General features: G+C 52.2%; 1 protein-coding gene across 1 annotated transcript in view; it reads right to left on the bottom strand.

Moving 5' to 3' along the window:
• Positions 1–16,575: 16,575 nt before the first annotated feature.
• The window catches only part of SRRM4 (serine/arginine repetitive matrix 4), a 218,126-nt gene continuing 216,972 nt past the window's right edge, over positions 16,576–17,729 (bottom strand). Inside the window, exons 13-14 of the mRNA XM_077835343.1 lie at positions 17,128–17,265; positions 16,576–16,834 (exon numbers count right to left, since the gene is read on the bottom strand). Coding sequence (XP_077691469.1) covers positions 16,576–16,834; positions 17,128–17,265 — 397 coding nt within the window. The remainder of the gene's footprint in view (positions 16,835–17,127; positions 17,266–17,729) is intronic.

Here is a 17,729-nt window from a genome sequence, read left to right as displayed (position 1 = left end):
CCAAGAGAGAATAACCACGTAAACAAAGAGCACAAACAAAAGCCTTCCCCCTGCCAAGATTTGAAAGTATCTTGTTTCTTTATTGGTCCCTTGGGTCAAGTGCCAGCCAGGTTAGCTGAGCTTCTTAACCCTTTACAGGTGAAAGGGTTTTGCCCCTGGCCAAGAGGGATTTTATAGCACTGTATACAGAAAGGTGGTTACCCTTCCCTTTATATTTATGACACCCTCTGTGTTCTCCCCCGGCTCCTGAGCTACTGGTTAGCAGACATGTCCTAGTGGGGCCAGGTGGCAATGCTGAGCTCTCAGGCTGCACTCCATATGTTACCTCAGCCGCCAGGCTAATCACAGGGTGAGGGACTCGGAGACGGTAACGAAACGTGGAAGGAGCAGGGCCCGGATCCAGGCGGACGCTTCCCTCTGGCGCAAGCTCAGCTCCCAGCCCTTGTCGCTTGGTCGCCTCGAGAGTGTTTCTCGAGAGGTTTAGAGAGGGAATCTGGGCAATGAGCAAAAGGTGGATCCTGTGGCAGAATGAAGTCACAGTTCCTGACTGCTTGCTACGTTGAACTGCTTTGCTTCCCGAGGGATTACACCAGTGTCTTCCTAGAGCAGCATCGTAGGGAAGCAGGACGACGGGGGTCCTCATCCCCTTGGCTGTTGGGGCGTCCCCCATCCACAAGGGCGTAGTATTTGAAACTGTTGCCCCCTTCCACCTAATGACCCAAAACTAGTGGGTCCATTTACTGATTGATGGGGGCCGTGAGTGCCTCTCCTGGGGACAAATTTTGGCAGCCTTGCTCACACCGAACAGTATCTTAAGCTTCTAGATAAGTTCCATTTACGACATCTGCAGTGCCATATTCTGCAACAAATGGCAGGCTAGAGTTACCAAGATCAAGGCTCTGGAACGTAGTCACGCCACAGGGGTCAAAGCCAGGCATGTCGCAACCTAATTACGCTGGGCTGGTCACGTGTGGAAGACGGACAACACCAGAATGCCACCGCAGTTGCTGTACAGGGAACTGAAAGTGGGTGACCACACATGAACCAATTCAAGGCCACCCTGAAGCACAGCTTAAACCAACGCACCATTGACGCTGTCAGCTGGGTGTGATCAGCCACAGCCAGATCGCGCTGGGGAACCGCAGTCAACAATGGGGATTACCTGCCAGGTGGCTCTTGGGCCACAGAGGCTGAGTTGTAAAGAGCAGGCGCAGACGGCAAACCCTTCCTTGGCCTCGGGCGACCCATCCACTGCCTGCAGAAAGGCCTGCCACGCTCACAGCGGCCTTTTTAGCCACAGTTGTACTCACAGGCATCAAGTGTCCTCTTCGGTCACCACAGAGCAGCAAACCAGAAAAGTCTCTCACTGCGGGAGCTGTCCCTTGGCAATCAGCCCAGGCAGGAAGGGGCTGTTTAGTGGGAGGAAGGGGATCAGAATTTGGCCCTGTGTCAAGCAATGGTTAGGCCCTTGGCTCCAACCACACCCCATCTTTGAACGCTAACAACTATTGTTATAATAGTTAATATCTTTAAGCACATGAGAAATCTGCAGACATGTAAGTCGCCCCATTGAGGTCACTGAAGTTAGGCCTCTGCTTAAGTACTTGACCGGATCGGCACCTCGGTACCCTGCCAATGTCACATTGCGAGAGGGATCTGGGTGACAGCAAACTGGCTCCAATGACCTTGGCGAAGGTAGAGTGATGCTGTCTGGGAAGGGAAGCTTTAGGATGAAGTTTTCCTCACCACTAGGCGTTGGGGGGGTGTGTGAAGAGGAGGGCAGGCTCATGTTTGGTGGGGTGGGCACAAATCAGCTCCGGGGCTTGAAAAATCACCTTTGCTCTCCCCCCTGTTCCAAGTGTAACTCAGCCAGGTTGGAGGGGCTGATCCTACAGCTGTAAATATGCATTGTACATTCCCTGGGCCAGCGCCCACCAGCATAGGCCCTGCAGAGGTTAGAGGCAGACCTGTGACCGATGCTTGCACTGCTTTCCATCGCTCATCCTCCCTGGATCTGTGCGCCATGCTCCTTCCTTCCAACACCTACACGTTCTCCATACACATGACAGAGCTAATTATACCAATAACATCTTAATGTACCGTGGGGTAATGGTTAATTCATTGGGTGGTCACTGTAAAACCATTAATCACAGTGAACTAACGTGCTATTAATGGGAAAGTGAGTGCAATTCCCCTGTAGGCAGTGAGTTGTAGCCGGGTCAGTCGCAGGCTATTAGCGAGACAAGGTGGGTGAGGCACTATTGAAAGCTCTCTCTCCCCGATAGAGGGTGGTCCAAGGAAAGATATTACCTCGCCCACCTTGTCTCCGCCATTCCATGGGCACGTTGAGCGGTTACGGCACATGCTTGACGCTATGTGTCCTCCCTGTCTGGAGGATGCTTTGATTTAGATCATAAAAAAGTCTTGGCAACATGCTGGAGTGGGACTGCAGGATCTCTGGAGGGCAGGTTGGCATTAAAGCAGCCTTCTCTCATCCCTACATAGCTCTCGCCATGGTTCAATGGGGACGGCCTGGCCCTCTGCCGGATTCCCCTGGCATCCAGCATAGGATCAGAGAAGTCTGACTGGTCCATTCAGACCATCCTACGGCATGTGCAGAGTCAAGGCTCTGTGGAGGGCAGCAAGGATTCGAAACTGATGCACATGGCTGGAAGGCCTACCAGCTCTCGCTTTCATTCAAGTGCCCAGAGCACTTGTCCCAGGGCTGGGGCGTCCCCCAAGCATCATGGCAACATGCTGCTGCGGTGCGTTTCCCCCTGCAGCTTCCGGTGACCGTTATTTGCTCGCTGGCTGCGGAGCCTGCAGTTTTAGGGTTTCTATCAATAGCACGGAGACGGTGGCTCCAGGCAGGCCCCCAACTCCTTTTAGCATCTCACCAGACAAAAGTTATTTTCCAAAAATGTGTCCCTGGAAAATCCCGGTCGGTGCCAATTCTTCTTTGTGTTTCTTTGAGAGACTGAAGTGTTGTGTCCCCAGTGAGAACAGGCAGGAGCGAGGTGCCACCGTGGCCGAGGCCCCTGCAAGGGCAGGGAACTGATCGGGTGGGTTAGGCCCGGATGATCCTGGCAGGCAAGCCCTGCTCCATGCTGCAGAGGAAGGCGAAAATGCCCCCAGGTCCCTGCCAATCTGACAGGGGGGAAATGCTTTCCTGACCCTGATTCAGCGTGAGCCTGAGCCTGGGAGCCAGGATCACCAGCTAAGCACTTAGGAGCAGAGGATTTTCTGTACCACCTCAGAACATCGGTCCATCCTGCCTGGTGTCCTGCCTCCTGCTGTGGCCAAAACCTGATGCTGCAGAGGAAGGAGGAAAAAACCCAAACGCATCTGAACTATTACATCTTTTTTTGGGGAAAAAACTCCTTCCTGACCCCTGCTGGTGTCAGGCTGAAGCCCTGAAACATGAGGCGGAGCACACCAATTAGAACTGTGGGTGAACTCGTCGCCATCGGAGCAAGGCAAAGAGTCCACCTCTCCCTGGCCGGGAAGGAGACTAGACTCAGTGTGCTGCCCCCGGGTCCCAGGGGCTTTGTGGATTCTCTCTCTCTCTCTCCCTCTCCCTCTCTCTCACTCGTGTAGACGCTAACGATCCTTGTGCACCGTGAAGAAAAGTTTCACTATTATATCAGAAATGTTCCACGGCTCCAGGGCACTGTCCGAGCCCCTTCCCCCCACCCCTGGCTGGGCTGAGCGGGAAAGCGATGGAACTTGGGGGCTGCCTTATCGTGACACGCCCCAGCGATGCCATTGCGATCTTGCCTTTCAACTGCTCTTAACCAATGTGGCTGCTGCTGCCCCCACCTTGCCCACCCCGGCACTATAGACTTGCAGCCTTGTCTTTCCCTTCTGCATCTAGCGTCGGCTGGTTTCATCACTGGGATTTTTGTACTGTCCGACAGCAAGGAGCATGGGGGCTATTGCTTTCATGATGTACAGAAACACCTTTAGCCAAGGGGCCCGATTTTCAAAAGGAGCTGAGAACCAACAGTTCCCTAGGAGAACAAGAGAGCACTTTGGCAAATCTTTCCCAAGAGCTTTTGCAAATATTTTAAAAAAAGCCTTGAGCCAGGATGGTTGTTTCTTTCCATACCTATAGGTCAGGGATAGATGCATCAATGAGGTGAGAGGGAAAGAGAGAAAGAGAAAGGCAGTGTAGAAATGGGGTCAAGAGAAGATAAAACATAAATGGTACTAGAGAAGGGAGAGAGACTGTCTGACGATTGATGGGATAGGGGCATCTTCTCTGGTGGCTGGACGTCACTGGATTCTCACCTGCTCTCCAATGTTGGCCTCCCTTGCTCGTGTAGCTCACTGGTTGCTCTCCTTGTACTAACAGGGAGAGTTCAGATAATGCCTCAGATCACCATTTGCCTCCTCAGCCCTTGCTCCTTCTTGCACCCTCCTCCCAGGCCAGGCATAGTCCCTCTTCGTGGTAGTTATTGATCTACATGAATCATGGTTCCCCTCCCGCCACCAGCTCCTGCCTCTTCCAGGTTATCTAGATTTAGCTGCTGTAGTCCCTCCCGCTAGCTCGTATTGCTTCTCCAGGCACCGCATCTCAGTCACCAGATCTGCCTCACTGCTAATACCACCGTCAGCCCCTGGGAACTCTGGGAGCAGTTAAAGCCCCCTTGTGTGCGCCCAGGAGAGCTAGAGAGCTGGCAACCATCCTCTGGAGACTCCTTGCACATACCCACTGGGAGATGATGTGCTTTGCTGGCAGGCCCTGTCCCCTGTGCTTTCGGCATCTCTGGTTTTGTTAAAGATGGACCCAAGACCAAACCCTGGATCCCAACACCCCAATCTTTGGGGAAAGTGTCGAAATCCAGCCTGGGATCAGCGTTTTGTGCCCCAGGCCCATCTCCAATAGCGACCGGTCCCTACGACTGGGAAAGGCCTGGTGGAGCGGGAGAAGCAGGGTCTCTCATGGGGTACCAATGCTGACCAGCCCTTGGGTTATTGGCCAGACTATCCCTGCCCCAGCCTGGGACTGAGGGGCAGGGTCTGGTCCTGACAGAACATCCTGGAGAGATGAGGTCATGGACATTGACACACCCCATGGATGAGTCCTGCCCTCTCTGAACTGCTGACCTTTGAGATCTCTGCCTTTTGACTGGCCTCACACTCAACACCTCAACCTTACTGCCTGCCCCCAACCAGCACCAATCCCCCGTGGGGCTAGTTCTGCCCTTTTTTACCCTGGTCCCTGTTTCCTTTATCAAGAGCTTACTGGAATTACAGCCCTTTGATATCAGCCCCGTCACAGCCCGCTCCCAGTAATCGGTGGGAAATGGATTCATTTCTAGACAGGTGCTTGCGCGGTGGAGTTCAGATCCGGATCCTGCTTCAAACGTTCCCAGAGTTGAGGGGTGTTTGGGTGCAGCCCATTCCATAGAGATGGCCCAGCAGTGACGCTTGGATTCAGTTACAGACCCTGAAGTTTCGGGGCGGGGCCCGGGGGTTGTGTGGTTAGTTCTCTCTATTCTTTCCTCACTTCTTTTCACTGTAAGGCATCGTTGTACTTAATGGTGGTCAGTAGCTACCTGCTGGCAGTGTGCCAGGGCTGCAGTAAATCCACAATCGTGGCTGCCCTTCTTGCTGGCTGAGCCATCCAGGATCCAGACATCCCAGGGCAGTGCCCATTAAACCAGCGGCCGTACAGCTCAGCGCCAGAGCAGAAGAATCTGGGAGAGCTCTCTGTGGGTCTGACCCTGCTGGGAGCATAATCTGCCCGTACCTTGGAGGGTCAGGGCAGTACCTAACTCAGCCATCAGAGGCAGAAGGCACTTGGTTGGAGGGGATGTTGCTAATGAAGCTCAGTGTCAAGGCAGATAGGACCAAGGGTCAGAGCAGGGTCACACCTGAGGCTGGGAGTAGCCGAGGAGTGTGTAAGGCAGGTTCCAGGCCAGGGTCGAGACCAGGGCTCAGAATCCAAGTCAGGTTTCAGGGTTCAGATCAAGAGGCGAAGTCCAAATCCATCCAAGTGCAGAGCCGGAGCAGAAAGGGTCATGGCGGCTAAAGGAACTCAGCTCTGTTACCTGGACGCTTCCTGACCCATCCCTTGGGTTTATATAGGACGGGGAGCCAATCGGGAGCCACAAGGCTGCTGCCTGTCAGACCCTTTGAGGCAGGACTTCCCATGGTCTGTGTCCACAGCAGGTTGTGGGTAGTAGAGCACAAACTGGTTACAGCTGCCCCTGCCTGGCAACTCTGGGTTCGAGGGCTGCTGGGCCTTACACGCAGCAGCTGTCACTGGAGCTTGGGTTAAGCCCTCTGCCTTGGGGATGAGGGAGTGTAAGGGCCTCACCTGGTTCACACACGTCATGCTTGGAGTGCTGCCCAGCTCTGCTCCCTGCCCTAAATGCCCAGTCTCAGTAGCCCCAAGAAGAATGGAATCTAGACTCCCTCCATCCTTGGGTGATCTCAGTGCTTGGGGCAAAAATCCACCCGATGTGGGAGTCTCCACAGAAAGGTCTCCTCCCATTGTAGCTCTAACCCTGCCTTACACCCTTATGCCAGGGCTTCAGCCCAAATCTTGGCCCAACAGGCCTTGTGTCAGAGGGGCTTTTATAACCCCATCTGGCATCCAGTAGGGAACCCAGGCCCCGTCCTCTACTCTGGGTTCCAGCCTAGGGGCCCTGTGCTAAGGTGCGACGTTCTGCTTCCCTGGACTACGTACTCCCCGCCTCTGCCCCCAGCCCCTTTCTCAGGGCCCGGCCTCCCAGTGCTTTCTCCCCGGAGGCTCCAGCTGCGTTGCGTCCGCAGAATCATTGCTGTAAAGCAGGACCTACTTTATGGATCTGCTCCACCCCTCCAACCGCTTCCCTCCCACTCACACCTGGATAAAGCTGGGGTGCTCTGCTGACTTCTGCTAGGAGTGTGGGGAAGCCAAGCTCCTTCACCCTCAGAGATGCTGGGCCCCTGCCCAGCTGACTGGCCCAGCTCACTGCCTCTCCCCATTTCTGGTGGTGCGGGTGGGGCAGCCCTGCAAACCAAGAGGTGCCTCTGGCTTGAAGTTCTGCTCCCTCATCTTACCCAGCCCTGCTCTGGGTACACAGCGCACACTGCTCTGCAACTGTGCGGCTGGGAAGAGGAGACCTCGAGTCATTAAACATTGCTTAGTCGTGCTGGCGTTTATTCAGGGCAATAACATTAATCCCAAGGCACCTGATGTTTATTAACCTCACTCTGGGAGGGGCTGAAGATCCATTCAGTTCCAGCCTCTGTTACCAGCTCTGCCTGGCTTGTGTTACGAATTTCTGCCTGCTTCTCCTGTACCGCTGGGGCGGGGCTCTGCGCCGTGCGTTTCTGCCACTTGCATTCAGTTTTGCTGCACCCAGCTTTTGCCAAGATGATATTTGCTGAGGCATTAAATCAAGGGCGGGCGAAGCCACTGCTGGCTGGGCACAGCTCTGGCGAATAATGTGGAGCTGGCTGGCTGCAGGTGGCGGAGCCCTGTGCAGATGGCTGGGCACAACCGCCAGGCAGGCACCAAGCAATAAAAAGCACTTCCCAGGCCAGGAGAAGCCTTCAGGCAGAAAGCACAATGGCCACAAGCAGCAGGGGAAAAAACAGCCCTTGCCAGTCACATTTGGGAAGGAGAATTCCTAGATCCCACCTTAGCTTATTGGGCAGGAGAAATACTGCTGCGGGTCCAGCCTAGCGGGGTGCTGAGCTCTCTCAGCGGCCACAGGAGTCGGGTCACTTACTTAGGGCCTTAATCTGAGGCACCCACGTTTGAAGTGTTTGGCTAAGGACCCATGCAGAGTAGGGACTAGAACCCACCACCCTGTCTGCAGCTCTAGCCACTCGCCCACAAGGCTCCCATCCAGTCCAGAGCAGGATATCCCAGTTTGTTTCCTGTTCATGGGCTTTGAGTCCCTGGGCTGCTAGGAGAGGAGTCCACTGCAGAGGCAGCTCTCCATCCCTTCAGCTGCGGGGGAGGAGGGAGTGTCTTGTATCCAGCAGCAGCCTACAAGACTTATATTGGGGGAGCATTAACTTGACGCACGGGGAGGCACGCTCATGGCTAGGCTGACGACCTAATCGCATTGATCTTGCTGGAGAAAGTATTGATGCCACAACACATCCGGCTGGTGAGTTTGCATGGTCTAGGTTGCAACATGCCACCAATGTTCATCGTGACATTGCAGCGTAACACAGAACATCGGCACGAGACTGCCCTGTTCTGCAGGATCCTGGCTTGGAGAATGGATTCCAGTGACCGGCAGATGTTCCTTTCCTATTAGATGTGGGATTCTACAGCTCCAGGACCGTACCAAGACGATAGGTGCCTTGTAAATAGCTATGATCTTTTTTTTTTTTTAGCTACAGGGTATGGCTGCTCCTGGGTCTCCAAACAACAAATATTTGTTCTGTAATAGGATAAGAGGAGAGGCTCCTTGTACTGCACAGCAATTAAGCATGTAACCCCCATTACTGCTAATGGAAGTAGCCTGCGTAATCCATTGTGCTGGGTGGTGAGAATTTCCCCTGTAAGCCCCTGCAAACACAGCAGGTGGAGGGAGCATGGAAGGCTGCCAAGTATTTCACATTAGACTTGGAGGGACATTAGGATCACGGCATGTCAGGATCAATAAAGCCTATGGGCAAAGCAGGAGTATTCCAAGTCAGATCTGTGGAGCAGCCAGCAGAGCTCCGTGGTGCCACTACGGGAATAGTGGGTGCATTGCTGGTCAGGCGCAGCATTGGCAGAGCTGTGTTGGGGCTCAGGAGGGGAATAGGAGGAGCAGTGAGGGGCCTAAGCTGTGAAGGGGAAGCTTGCAAAAACGCTTGCCCATGCTTTGCTCTTGCTTCTGCCAGTGCTCGAAGGGCCCAGGCCAAGGCCAAGTGAAGTCAATGGAAACACTCCCATTTGCTACCCCAGATCTCTTACTCCACTAAAATCCTCCTTCAGTGTACGTGAAAGGAACACAGAAGACGAGTTCGTAACAAGAACTAATACTGTCAGAACCTTTATTTGAATGCTTGTTATTTCTTTGAACCAAGCTAACAAATTAAATACCTCAGGAAGACTAAAGACCACAGTATGCTTTCCAGTGGAGATCAAAGGTAGCTCTACAATGACATAAAAGGATCAGATGCGTCTGTATAATTTGGTAGTGGTCGACCAACAGAGAAGAGTGATGGAGACATACTATTCCCAGAACGGCTCTCCTCCTTTCTTTGCTTTGTTCTAAACGTTTTCGGTTAATGGTATTTGACACTGAACCTGCCACTGGGGCCCTGAGAACACCAAGCCAGTTGGATCTGGGGGACTGCTCACCAGAGACCTTGCAGGTCATCAGCAGTGGACTCTTCTGTTGGCTCCTGCTGGATTTGGTGTGCCAGAAATCTGAGAGTGAGAGGTCTTCATCAGTGACTAGGTCACCGGAGGAAAGGCACCTGTCCCTTAGTCAGGGAGCCATCCATTGTTTTTCTTTCTAAACTGAATGGTTTATTGTAATATGTGAAGCTCCAGGACTTTTAGCAATGACCTTCTCTCTTTGTCACGTGAAAATTTTTGTGCCACAACAAAAGTCATATGACCTATTGATTTCCTATTATGGAAGCCATAAAATCTACTGGACAGTGAGGACTAGGGTCAAAATATTCCAACCTGAATGCCTTGAATTAGGCACCTAAATCCATATTTTTAGTCTCCTAAATAAGTGTCCTGATTTTCAGGAAGGCCAAGCACCCGACATCACTGAATGAAGTCAACGGGAACTATGGTTGGTTCAACACCTATGAAAATCAAGACACTTATTTTAATACCCAAATATGCACTATGGGCCAGATTTTTAAAGGTATTTAGGTGCCACACTTCCATAGGAGTTAGAAACCTAAATACCTTTAAAATCTGGCCCAAAGGAGTCTAACTTTAAATAGCTATTTTTGAAAATCTTGGCCATAAAGTGCCAAACAGTTCACCCTGAAGTTAATGGGAGGGCTGCTATTAACTTCACTGGAGCTACACTGGTTTACATCCACCAAAGAGCTGGGCCACACTGTTTAGCATGTCACATGGTTTCAAACCAGGATAAGCTGCTCTGAGGCACGTCATGGTTTACATGGACTACACTAGAGGTTTGCAGGAGTGCAGCTGCACAGCTGGCTAAAAAACCCACTGCAGTCAAGGCCGCAAAGGATTCCCACCCCTCTCCCCAATATGGAAAGTTAGCAGCTCCAATATGGAGCATGTGGGGAAAGAGTCAAAGCAGGGAACAATAAGAGGAAGGGCGCTTTAATAGACAGTGCTTTGGACTGGGATCGGGACAGCTGGGTTCCGTTAACGCCCTGGGTGACCTTGAGGAAGTCACTTAACCTACCCTGTGCTCAGGTCCCCACCTGTAAAACAGTGATACTGCTTCCCTCCTGAGGATAAAATCCGTGAATGGCTGGGAGGTGCTCAGATGCTCACGTGAAGTTGGCCGTAGAAGTGTCCAGATAGATGCAGGGGCTATTCAACAATCTAGGAAGCTCTATTAAAACATGGAGGGAGAAGAGCCAGTCTAATCTTCCTATTAGTGCCTCAAATTACAGGCTAAACAGTTGCTTCCAGATACCTAAAATACCTTTTCAAGGAGCTGTGACTTTAACAGAAATTAAATTGTTCATTAATTTTCCCCTCTGCTATTCGTTTCCATCTAAACGAGGCTTCCCTATGAGTTACTGGCATTCTAGCTCAATCTGATCCCAATTTGTCTGTCTGAAGCCTCCATTTTGACAGAGTCCATTTCATTCGATGGTTTCATCAGTCACCTCTTTTACAATGCCCCCACACCCAATGGAGATGGCAACACCCCAAATTTACAGGCTCCGGTCTGTGAGGCCCCCAATGGCAGGTCCCAAATATCATCTTTAAATAATGCTCAATAAATAGAAGAAATAAATATTAAATAACAGGCTAAGTCCTCTTAGCCTCTTCACTATATGTACAATGCATAGCAAAATAACATTGATTGGCTGCTTGCAGACAATAGTTTGGTATAACTTGCAAATAAAATAAATTTAAACCATCACAACCAGTGTAAAGCAAAAGACCTGAGGTGGGTAGCCCACTGAGAGCAGCTTTAACACTGCTCCAACTCCTTGCTCTTCAGCGCAGAAGCTGAAGAGCTGAGTTCTGTACTGAGGCGTAAATAGGATCTGGAGAGTCAGGACAGAAAGACAACGAGGACTCCAGTTTGTTTGTTTGTTTTTTTGGGGGGGATATTAGCGATTAAAAGAGCACAACGAACAGTTAGGAATAACAGAACCCAGAGCAACATGATTGAGAACACTTCATTTTACAAATGACAACCTCGTGGGGTCCACGGGTTCAGGAACGTAGGAGCATTTCAAACTTCATTGGGATATGGGAACAAGAGAGAGGGAGGGAGGTTTAACTATTTCATGAAACCTTTAGAACTATCTGAAGAATTCCAAATGTCCTCAAGAATCCCTCACCCTCGGGAGTAGCTGGCTAGCCTCAAATTAGCCACGATCCATGTACAACCAAGTTGCGTTTCCACTAACCGAAGGATGCTTTTTTGCAGCGCCTTGGCAGAAATCGGAGATGTCAGGGTGCAAAAAGTCTTCAAAAGCAACAAACAAGCAACACAACATTAAAAAAAAGCATCTGGCAAAAGGCACAAATGACAGAAAAGCTGGAGGGGTTTTTGAAAACCTGCAGAAATCCCAAATGTCAACCAATAAGCAGGGCTGCCTTTTGGCCTGTACTGGAAATTTCATCAAGTTAAATTAAAATAGCTCCACCAATAAGTGAAAAAAACCAACCTACCCCATAACTTGGCTGGGCTTTGTCACTTGGAGATCGGTTTTGGAAACATCTTCAGGACTGCTGGTTCTTCCATACTGTTGTTTTTTTTATCTACCACAGCTACATCATCCCTTGGTAACAAACAACATACAAAAGTCCTATGGATGGCAACCACAGAGGGAACCAAAGTTTCTTCTTCAGAGAAGCCAGGTTACATTTTGTGCTCTGAGTCAAGGAGAGGAGGGAAATATGCCTTTCAGCCAACTGGCACCTATGCTTCTAGCAAAGAGCTGTTCTGTGATATCCCTTTGCAGGATTGCAAATTTCCTTCCCCTCTCCCATTTAACCAGCAGGATTCTTGCCATATCCTCTGTGAGATCACAGACTTGTGGTGCATAAATAGAATCCATCACCATTCATGTGCCCATCATCATTCATGTCCATTGTACTCCAGCACAGAGAAGGGTGGATAAAGAGTTTGTGATGAATCCTAATTTTCAATGGGAAAAGACTACACAGAGTGTCCTTCTGATGCCCGTTAACCTTTCACCCCCATCCTTCTATCACAATAAAGTGGACTTTATTCCGCTTTGCCTTACCACCCACTTTAACACGAGCTACAGTCATATACGTCAATACTGGGCCTGAACGCAAAGCAATCATAGCGTTCTGAGGCTATCCTTTGCGCTTGCGAGGGGACATGGAGATATTGAAACAAACAAACAAATCCAAAAATAACTTATCATTCCAAAAATATAATAAATAAATACTGTTAACGGTGACCAACTGCATCCAGTCTGACATAGAATTGAAAATAGAATAATAATCACAATAATAATAATAATAAATAATTTAACAGGTTTACTCCAATACAAGTCTGATTGGGAAACCTAAGGAGTTTTAGCTGCCATGGGATAGTATGATGAGAGGCAGTCCTTGTTGAGTGGATCAGCAGGCCCACGCGAAGGACACTGCAGGCTCAGCGTGCTCCTGGGAGCCATCTCTTTACCGTTGGTCCATGGAGGCTACTCCCATCCACATGGACTGAGTGCAGGACATGGAGCTTTGTTCGTAGATCCCCATCAGTAAGGAAGTCAAGTCAACACAATGTTTTACTATTTACACCAGTTTTACAAAACCCCTTTTCTGCACCTCCTTTGAACTGCCTGACCTAATTGCACCAGACATGGTTGGGTATTCAACGCATGCAGGGTTTATTCTTGCAACAGTGGTGGAGTTAGACCTCAGTCAAATGTTCTAGGCCTCCAATAACTGCAGCTGCATCCTACTGCGCAAACAAAGGTGTGATGTGTTTGAGTATCAGACTGGGAGAGCGTGCTGGGCATGGGGAGCAAGGGTCTTCATTCCTTCCAAGTTAGATTTTGCTGCAAAACATTGAAGGCAGAGGGACTGTGTAACGTCTAGAAAAGGAGATATGCAATTCCCTCCCCTCACCCAACGGCTGCATATTACTGGAAATATGGACCACTGGAAAGAACAGCGGCTAATAGCCGTGAGGGGCACAAGGCTGTTGAGCCACATCTCTCTCCCTATTTACTGCACACAAAAACCTCCCATTCAGGTTACTTCTTTGCCTGTTCACTTTATGACTCCATGATTCAGGGGTGCAAGTGGCTCTTGAACCAGTGGCTGTGCGTCTCTTTACACGTACAGTCTTCCGTCTCCTCCTCAACGGGGCAGATCAACTTTCTGCTCAGCCCCTTGGAACACTTGAGGCCGTACGTCCTTGTGTCATTAGGACTAACTGGGACAGTAGTTGTGTGGCGTGGGGAGAGGGGAGGGAAGGGGGGGAAACAAACGTCTTAATCCCAAATTAGCTGCTCTAAGCACCCGGCTGCTGCAAGAAAAAGAAACTCTCCAATGCCAATTGAGCCTGCAACTGCCAGAGGCCTTTGTTAGGCAGCGAATCACAGGAATTGCACAGCGGCTGGGCTGGCAATCATTGCAACGAGAAAACAAAGGCAGGCCTGGCACAGAGTCTGGACGGACGACCACGGCCCTCCCAAAAAAGTGGCCGGGGCTGGTCAGGAAATGGGCAATTGATGGGTACACCCTCTTTCCTAGATCTTGCTTCTTCCTCCTCGGGCCCGCCCCCTCTCCACCTGAGTATTTGTCTGACTAGACCAGAAAGTAAAGTGCTCCATGCAGCAGCTGCTTCAGAGATCTCCGTGGAGGATGGGGGGAGGTGTAGCCGCTCTGCATTACCTCCTGCACAGCTGCAAAGGGCAGGGAAAGGTTACTTTGGATGCATTCTCCCCCAGCCAGCCCCGGGCGCAAGTTGTAACCCTCTGCTTGGAACTGAAACCAAATTCCTTAGAGCGGCGTCGAACGCACGGCCTAGAAAACGTTCCGTTGCCTTGCATGTGGGTAAAAGCGCGGGGGCTGCTAATTCTTTCCTAGAGGCCTGGTGCCCCTGCTTACAATGTTTGGGGTGTGCGTCTGGGGAGGGAGGGCCGGGATGCCAGCATGTTCAGCTATGGGTCGCTGTGCCTGTCACTCTGCATCTCTCAGAGGAATTTCCAACAAGGGTCGGGCTCTGGTGCGGCAGAGCAAGGAATTTAGGGGCCGGGCAGCCACTCTTCTCAGCTGTCTCCTGGGTGACAGTTGGGGATTGATTAGTTATTTTGTTCCCAGTCGCTGGGCCGTTTTTAACCCTGCGCTCTCTGCTTTGTGAAGAGGGGTTCCCCCTGGCAGCTGGCTGTGTTAAAGCAACGGGGGGGGGGACGGGACGAAGGCCCAGCAGCAGTGCTCTCCTGCCCCATCCCACAAGCCACCCCTCTCCTGCCCTAGGGCTGCCACGCCAACACCAGCCACCTGTGGGGCAGGGGGCTGTCAGTCACTGCTTTGTGTTGGTGGTTTGAGCAGCTCTGGGCCAGGCATTGTATTACATGGGAGCTGACCTTTGGGGGCGCAGGGAAGGCTGGAGGAGTTGAGGTCACAAACTATAAGCTCTTTCGGACAGAGACCTTCCTCCTGTGTTTGTACAGCACCAGGCACAATGGGGCCCATGACTGGAGCTCCTGGGGGCAGAGGTGAAAGTAAGCCGGTACGGTACGGCACGGCACGGCATACCAGCAAGAGCTGGTACACAGCTGACCGTACCGGCAGGGGGAGCTTCCCCAGGCAGGCCATTTAAAGGGCCTGAGGCTCCCAGCAGCAGCCAGAGCCCTGGGCCCTTTCAACCGCCGCTGGAGCCCTGCTGCCGGAGCCCCGGGGCTCAAGCTGCGATTTAAAGGGCCCGGGACTCTGCTGGGTAGCGGCGGTTGGAAGCCCCAGGCACTTTAAATTGCTATCCGAGCCCCGGGGCTCCCGGCCACCGCTGCAGCCACTGCTATGGCGGTGATTTAAAGGGCCCAGGGCTACCGCAGCCGGAGCCCCGGGCCCTTTAAACCTCATTTTAAAGGGCCCGTGGATTTAAAGGCCCCGCCTCTTCCAGTTGAGGCCCCGCCCCCTGCTCAGGACTCCGGCATACCGGTAAGTCCTTTAAGAGTTTAAGTTACTTTCACCCCTGCCTGGGGGCTACGTACGAATATGCTTCATTGGAATTTCCCATGCCCATGTGACCCGGTACCCAAAAGGACCCGGAACCTCACTCCCACCTCCCTGCCGGGGATTCCTTTGCACAGCACAGAGCTCCTGTGAGAAAAACAGCCACCAAAGTGGGAGCCCTGGAGAGCTCTGGGGCTGAGGGCTCACAGGAGACGTGCTGCCTGACGCTTCTCAAGGGACTTTGCTCCCTCGCATTTCCCGATTGTTGGCCTGGCCTCCCAGCACCCAGCCCTTGATTGTTCCCACTTCCGCGTAAGGCCTCACCAGCTCGATCACCAGCGGGTCATATTGCTGGGGGGAAGAGAAGCAAACTCGTGCTATAAAAAGGGAGGGGAGGGGCGAGGGAATGGCCCCTTCCGAACAATCCACTCCCCGGGAGAATTTCTTCCTTCACATTCACAGCAGGAATTGGCTGACCCATGGCGACTGAATATTCCTCCCCGCGGGAGGGGCACAGTGGGAAAGCCACCTCCAATGAAGGTGAATCGATACTGCAGAAGCCTCTGGTTTTTTCCCTTTGTAGGGGAGAGGCCACATCGCAGTGCTTGGGGGGCTGCAGGCTGGAGTCAAGGGAAGCGTTGCCACTGACCTCAACAGAAGCAGGGCCAGACCCGGACTCTTTCTGCCCGGCCCAAAAGCCTTGAAGAGAGTTTCTTTTAAATTATTTCTCTCCCTCCTCTCTCCCCACCAGCCAATTGGTGCTTGCTATCTGCTGGCCAGGGAAAAGCAAGAAGCTAAACTCCCGCCCTGGATTAGCCGCAGGCAAATGCTTCCCTGGAGATAGGCCAGGAATGGGTGGGGGAGGCTGGTTTATAATCAACACAGCCTCTGCAAAGCACAGATCCTCCCTCTCTGCCCACATGTTCTCTGGAGCAGCCAGGCCCACGTCTGCCTCTGCGGGGGCAGCGCCCGGCACAACAGGGGGCTGGTGGATGCCACAACAGAAACATGAAATAATAAAAAGAAAAGGAGTCCTTGTGGCACCTTAGAGACTAACCAATTTATTTGAGCATGAGCTTTCGTGAGCTACAGCTCACGAAAGCTCATGCTCAAATAAATTGGTTAGTCTCTAAGGTGCCACAAGGACTCCTTTTCTTTTTGCGAATACAGACTAACACGGCTGTTACTCTGAAACATGAAATAATAAGCTATCACCAGGGAGGCTGGAGGAGAGAGGAATTGAAAGAGACGACCCCGACGCACGCAGCAGGGAGGGGGATGCCCTAGCGCCGCAGGCTGTCATAGCTGTCCGCAGAGCCGTAACTCTTGCTCCTGCTGCGGCTGCTCCTTGGGCCCGAACTCCGGCTCCGGCTCCGGCTGCTGTCGCTGCTGCTGCTCCAGCTTCTGCTCCGGCTGCTCTTGTAGCTGGAGTAGCTGCGGCCAGGAGAGCGGCTAACACTGCTGTACCAGGAGGAACAGCTGCTGAGGCTGCTGGAGGAGGAAGGGCTGGGCCTGTAGTACGGGATGGGGCGTTTCCGGGCACTGTGGGGACAAAGGGAGAAGAGTGGTTATTGGTGACACAATGGGACCCCAGGGGTGGTGGGTGGGGGGGGGGAGTTCCTGGCTCTGGGGCTCAGTAGGAGGCAGGGAGGGAAACTTCAGGACAATGCTTTCCCTCCTTGAGTGTTTGGAGGGCAGCGTCTCTGGGCGTGATGGACTCAAAGCAGATCCCTACTAAAGCTGTCCAAAGACCTTGGCCAGCACGTCACAACTGAGCCCGTGGCTCTCCAGTGTGTCTCCTGGAGGGACAGGGCGCCCCCGTGTCATTCCCTTACCTCGTGATGCGGCGAGCTTCCAGGTGGCTGGGAGAATCTCTCCTGCGTTTCCTCATGGGCGAGTAGGACCTCCGCCGCCGCCTGTCCCGCTGGGACTCCTTCTCGCTGGAGCCGTACTTGTGCTCTCTCGCGCGGTCCCTGAAGAATGGCCAGTTTGGAAAAGATCACTGCAAAGATCCCTGTGCTGATGCAACGACTCACTGGGGGGCGGCAGGCAGGGGCTCAGCAGTGGGGCTAGAACCTGGAAACTTCAGCTCTAAAACACCGTCCTCGATCATTTGGGCTAAAAAAAACTAATGCTGCCAGCGTCCTCCGCCTGGCTTGACTGATGGATGGAGGCACAAGACATTTAGCCAGCGTGTTATGCAGACACTCACTAAGCACGGGCTGGGGAGTGCTTTCTAACAGCACGCACAGTTGGCTAGATGTGCATGCCGTTCCCAGATTTAGCCAGTCTGGATGCAGCAATGTGAGGCTTGGCCATGTGCAGCGGGCGTGTGCTATTTCTGAGAACACAGTGACTTTTTAAGCATGCAGAATGGTTATAATGAGCTCCCCGATTGCTGTGGATATTAGAACCTACTAGCAAAGGTCTAAAAACA

The sequence above is a fragment of the Eretmochelys imbricata genome, chromosome 15 (genome assembly GCF_965152235.1).
Source record: "Eretmochelys imbricata isolate rEreImb1 chromosome 15, rEreImb1.hap1, whole genome shotgun sequence".
NCBI lineage: Eukaryota > Metazoa > Chordata > Testudines > Cheloniidae > Eretmochelys > Eretmochelys imbricata.
The sequence above is the reverse complement of the archived record's forward strand: the minus strand, read 5'-3'. Positions and strand labels throughout refer to the sequence as shown.